Consider the following 5,564-nt stretch of genomic DNA (forward strand, 5'->3'; position numbering starts at 1 on the left):
ATTTTACATATTAAAAATGATTTTTTTAAAAATAAATTGACAAAATTATAAAGTGTAAAACTAAAAATAGTGAAATAAAATAGTAGAAAACAAAGTTAAATACCTAGTACACTGAAAAAGAGCAACAGGGGTAAGAAGAATTTTAAAAATGGGCTCCTATATCTTGCTAAAATCATGCTCACATTTTGCAAACAGTAAAATGAGCAAAAAACCTCAAAAAATCAGCTTTTTTAGTTTTTCGAAATCGGGAACAAATTAAGTACCCATTTCTTCCGCAAAATTGCAACCCAACTTTGTGCTCTTACCCATATTTTACAAGTCTTTAGCATTATACAATATACAAAGTCTATAATTAAAGAGCCATATTTGAATGTACTTGATCCAAGACCACTAATTTGATAGTTTGGTGTTAAACATCTTAAGATGCTTCAAAAAGAAAGCTAATAGTATGTGTTGTCAAACCTTTAATTGTAGTATTGATATCTTCGCTAACTATAATTGACCATACTCTAACTTTTCTTATAGGAGGGTTATTAGTAATTTGTTAAGAGGTAAGTTTGGCATGGACAATTACTAGAGGAGAATTTTAGCCCTTATGGTTCATAGATTGATAATGATAATGCTGATTAAGGAGATATTAGGTAGAGCACATATTGGGTATGTGTCAATAGGCCAAATTTTATGTCTACCACTTTAGATCCTTCATAAAAAAGCAACTAAATATAACATAAATTTTCCTTTTCAATCAAGCTAAACAAGCTTTCTAGGTTGAAGGAAATGTCATTTCTTAGAAAAGCGATTACCTTGGTTAGGATATTTTGGGTATTCCAAATGTAAAATAAGAAAATCCATTCAAGTAGGTATATGTTTATCTTTCACATTAAAATTGATGAAATCTCTAGTATGGGGTGTGAAAAGAGGCAATGAAAATGAGCGTACCAAGGTGCATGCTTCAGAATGACGTGTACATGGTTGACCTAAAAGAATACACGACATCATGATGGATGACATGTAGGATCCAAGTTTTGGTTAGCCATTATATGAACTCATTTTACAACCCCCTTCCTAAAACCACAAGATACTCTATCAAAGGTGCAATTTCTGAGTTGCTGACGTGCAATATCAAGATCAAGAATAGAAAGAACCACTTCTACATGTACTTGATTAAATAGACTCATTTACCATTTTCACAATGAAAAAATGTGTTACAAACCTTCAACTCAAGTAACAACTATAGAATTATAAGTCATTTATCATTGATAAAAGATTGTCTAAAAGTATGATAACATACAAAATGTCACAATAAAATAAAAAATAATGTCATCTCTTGCTTAAAATAAATAGAAATTAGCATTATAAAAACACCATAACCTTGAAAAATGGTTCCAGATTACTAATTACCCAAAAGAAAATCATTACTCGAAATAACTTAATTCATATTCAATAAAAGTAAAGCATTGATCCATTCTCACATTTTAAAAACAAAGTATTGATCCATTCTCACATTTTAAAAACAAAGTATTGATCCATTCTCACATTTTAAAAGCATTAGTATTAGTGGAGGAAAAACAGGTCAAACCTGTAGTCACCGATATACTTTTAGTATTTGATCATTATACCATTCAACATTTAATAAAACAATTTATAAAAATAAGAAAAACTATATAAGTAGGTTTTTTTTTTCCTTGAGCTTATATATGCATTTGATTAGAAATTTCTTTAATATAAATAGATTATTTTCCTTATTGAACTATTTGATTAGAATCTATTCTTAAAAATGTCAATATCTGGTGCGTTCAGATTTCGCAATAGTAGAATTGTAATTTTTTCCCCTCGCTTATAAATATCTGCCACCATTTTTAGCTGAAAATGCTTCCATTTTATACAAATATCTCTTTCTATTCAATGAAATTTTTTGGTTTATCATTGAACAATCTATAAGCTGGGAAGTGTTTTCACTTTACCCGAATACATTTATTTCTATATATTGAATGAATTTTTCTTGCCATGTAATTACAATCTTTTCGATAATGACAACATCAGATTAGATCTAAATCAAATAATAATCGGCTTCTCATGTTTTTCTTCATTATAAAATACTGTCATCCAGTAAGTAACGTGCAAGTTCATCAAGCTTTGACATTGTCCCTGATGACCATGAATTTTTCTCCTCGTTGGTCGAAGCTGAAAGCCCAGAAAAACTCTCCTCGGTCTCCACTTGCTCAATGTCAGATATATAACTTCGTTCTGCCTCTGATAATGATGTCAATGGTGGCAAATAACTGTCACTGTTCATATATGAAGAGTGTGGTTTCATTGGAGATATATTCTGTTGCAGCAATCTAAAGTAAAGACTTCGTTGATCTGTAAATCCTGTCTCAAACAATGGAGAACCCCTGTTTGATAAACCTTTCTTACTTAGCAACTTCAAGCGAGAATCAGATTCAATAAGGTTCTGATAATGCCTGTCAAGCTGTCCTTTGGCAAAATACAACAAATGTCTCCTGAAATAATATAAGAAATATCAGTTAGGTTGATAAATGTCTAAACCCATTAAACCTATTCAACAGTTGAATGGGTAATGTTCAATCCATTGATCAAAGGCAAGAGTCTATAGTACAACTGTAATTTATGAGTCTTTATGTAAGGAGTCTTGCATTTGAGTCTATTCGAACTTAACATATAATTAATCAAATTTTTCAAATAGTGAAATAACTGTAATAAATCCATTGAAATTAAAGTGAAATGGATAATGTTAAAATCGGATCAAATGGTTAATGTTAAACTCATCCAAATCTTTCTTTAACAGTCATTGGGTAACATTGTTAAATCCATTAACAATCACTGTTGGACTATCTAATGTCTAAATCATCCTATGTCAAAAAGAAAGTTGAACAGTTCTAATTGATATATAATAGAGAAGTTGATTGGATTAATAGTTTTGTATACAAGTGATGAATTTACTGACTTGTAGAGAGTTGCTTGACTAGAGGTGAAGTCAGAGGTTGCTTGCCAAATTGTGTGCTTTCTTGGCTGTGGATCAGATTCCTTGAAGAACATGGGCGGCCTGGATAGCTGTACATGCAAAATAGTAGTAAATTTTCATTACTTAATATTCATTTGCAATATATCGTATATCATGCATTTATCTAAAATTCAATTTCTTACAAAGTCATGAATATGCTCAATTTAAATATCATACCTCTATTTGAAGGGTGCCTGGTCCATTTTGAGGACATGTTGCCTCAAGACCAGAGATATCTCCCCATTGAATTTCTATTTTGCTCTTCAACCCACCTTCCAATACTTCCCAAACAAGCTTTCGTTTCGAGAAATAGCATTTTGCCACCAAGTCACCTTCATATCTTGAAATGCACTGCAAATAAACCAATACCAATAAATTGATTGAATGGACAATAGCCCAAAGAAAATCACAAAACACCCAAATTGAATTGATTAACATTATGTTAAAGTCATTTCTTGAGTAGGATTTAGGGTTATGTTGTTTATGAGAATAATGGTATTTTTGAAGCCATGAATCACCTACCTCCCATGCACCAATTCTAAGAGCAAGGGCTGAGAAATTAGAGGCTTTTTTCTTCTCTTCAAAGGTATTCATGTTCTTATCTGTGTCCCATGATCTAGAACTTTTGACATCTTCTACAGTTTCCCTTTGCTGGTGACATAATTTCATGTCTATGAGTTGTAACAAGGATGGACTTTTCCTCAGTCTTAAGCCCAATGGACCCAATCTCTGCTCAGCCATTGGATTGTATGCATTAGGGTTCCACTCCTGTTACAATGAGAAAAATGTTCACAAAATTATGTTAATCATAGATCTTCATTTGAATACATGATATACATCAAGAAACAGTTATGAATTGCATATTGTGAATGCTTAGGCTGGGTAATCTCAAGACATGTAACAGACAGTGAGAAAACGTAAAACTTAATGCTGAGAGAATGGGAATCCATAGAATCATAATCATGGTACATAGTAGTAATAAGAAAAGTAAAAGGAGAGATAAAATAGAACAGAATAATATTTGAAGTGCATTTATACGAAGAACAGAATACTATGGGAAATGGATTTACATGACTCTAATGGATTCATATTGTAAGATATTGATAAGATGCTTACAGCAAAAAGTAACACAAAGTATATGTACTCTTACTGTTACAAATTGATACGTCTCAATCCATATACAATTGCTACTAACTATTTGATATGCCTTTTAGGACTGTAAAGACAATCTTTATACAGTTGCCATTGCAAAACTGATGTAAATTTGAAGACCATAAAAATAAGTTTTACAATCTGCACGACCCTGCTACAACGAATTTATGCATATTAGAGATATATATTACATCTCTCACATAGCAAAAACGGTCAAGGAAAAACTAGACTATTCGAAATAAAACAGTAAACTTTCTCAAGATAAGATTGTTATGTTATATTATTCTACATTCCAATACATAAGATCAGATCAACAAATTTTTCTCAAGGAAAAGTTCACCTGTTGAAATGAACCGCTATATTTTGCGCGCTTACGGTTGGATGGCTCCTCTGAATCTGTATAAGCGTTCTTCATGCAGGTCTCAATTCAGACTGCAAAATCTATGAACAAACAACCGGTGCAATCGATGTTTTCCTTAGAAACTCCAATTGAATCCCTGTGATTATGCAAAAATCAAGCTTGTGGGTATGAATTGAATAAATCCCTTTGACTATGCCAAGATCAAACTTTCATGAACTGAATGAATTCCTGTGATTGTGCCAAGAACAAAGCTTTTTCTTGGGTATAAACTGAAAGAATCCCTGTGACGATGCCAAGATCAAAGCTTTTGCTTGTGTATAAACCCAATAAATCCTCGTGACTATGACAAGATCAAACCTTTTCCGCGGATAAACTAAATGAATCCAACAAAACAGTCCTAAAACTTGGAGCCAAGGAGAAAACATCAAATTGGATTATAAAGATGAAATCCGTCGGCGGAGAAGGTAGGCGGCGCTGTAAGCCAAAAGTCAACCCTAACAAAAAGTAAGAATGAAGAAATGCCATTAATCTTCTCTGCTCTATTCCAACTTGCAAACCAAGTTTCATATCATCTTTGAACAATTCAATTATCTCTGTTCTACTTCAGAACACAACCGCAAAACCCTAAAATTCTGGGCATCAATTAAACCGCATTTTGTCCATTTCTGCATAGGTGGCATAAATTGCGTGTGCTTCCCTAACTTATCATAAAGAACACTTCCACATTGACAGCTGCCCGCCGTAAAGGGACGGCAACTTGCGCACGACAGTTGGTTTCCTGGGACCCACACGAAGTAAACCATTGGCCCATAAAACACAACGTGCGCATTGTTTAAGATGCGGGTTCTTATTTACACGGAAGAGGCTTTTTCTGGTTTCGAAACTTCAGAGGCGGAAATTTCTCGAGTCCATGTTCAGGAAATCTGTGGTACGAAATTTGCGCAGTTTTATTTGCTTCCGAGTCAAGAAATTCAGCTCTCCCTACCGACTAGGGAATTTCTCACCTATTGTTTTTTAATGGATACG

General features: G+C 33.1%; 1 protein-coding gene across 2 annotated transcripts; it reads right to left on the reverse strand.

The window, feature by feature from the left end:
• Nucleotides 1–1,878: 1,878 nt before the first annotated feature.
• Nucleotides 1,879–5,176, reverse strand: LOC149529287 (uncharacterized). Of its 2 annotated transcripts, none has more exons than XM_089811002.1 (5): nt 4,518–5,176; nt 3,548–3,793; nt 3,203–3,376; nt 2,969–3,075; nt 1,879–2,504 (listed from the first exon to the last, which is right to left on the reverse strand). In XM_089811002.1, the coding sequence occupies exons 1-5, from the start codon at nt 4,590–4,592 to the stop codon at nt 2,090–2,092; spliced, it is 1,017 nt and encodes a 338-aa protein (XP_089667128.1). In that variant the 5' UTR covers nt 4,593–5,176; the 3' UTR covers nt 1,879–2,089. The 2 variants fall into 2 exon arrangements, with proteins under 2 accessions (XP_089667128.1, XP_089667129.1); XM_089811003.1 differs by having other exon boundaries at nt 4,532–5,171.
• Between the last annotated feature and the right edge of the window lie 388 nt (nt 5,177–5,564).

The sequence above is a fragment of the Cupressus sempervirens genome, chromosome 11 (genome assembly GCF_028749045.1).
Source record: "Cupressus sempervirens isolate cs-2001-9-10 chromosome 11, ASM2874904v1, whole genome shotgun sequence".
In the NCBI taxonomy this organism is placed as follows: Eukaryota; Viridiplantae; Streptophyta; class Pinopsida; order Cupressales; family Cupressaceae; genus Cupressus; species Cupressus sempervirens.

Coding starts and splice junctions, on each gene's coding strand:
- LOC149529287 (XM_089811002.1), bottom strand. CDS start 4,592: ATGAAGAACGCTTATACAGATTCAGAGGAGCCATCCAACCGTAAGCGC. Junction 3,794..4,517: donor ATAGCGGTTCATTTCAACAG/GTGAACTTTTCC, acceptor TCATTGTAACAG/GAGTGGAACCCTAATGCATA. Junction 2,505..2,968: donor AGTCAAGCAACTCTCTACAA/GTCAGTAAATTC, acceptor ATATTATTTCAG/GAGACATTTGTTGTATTTTG.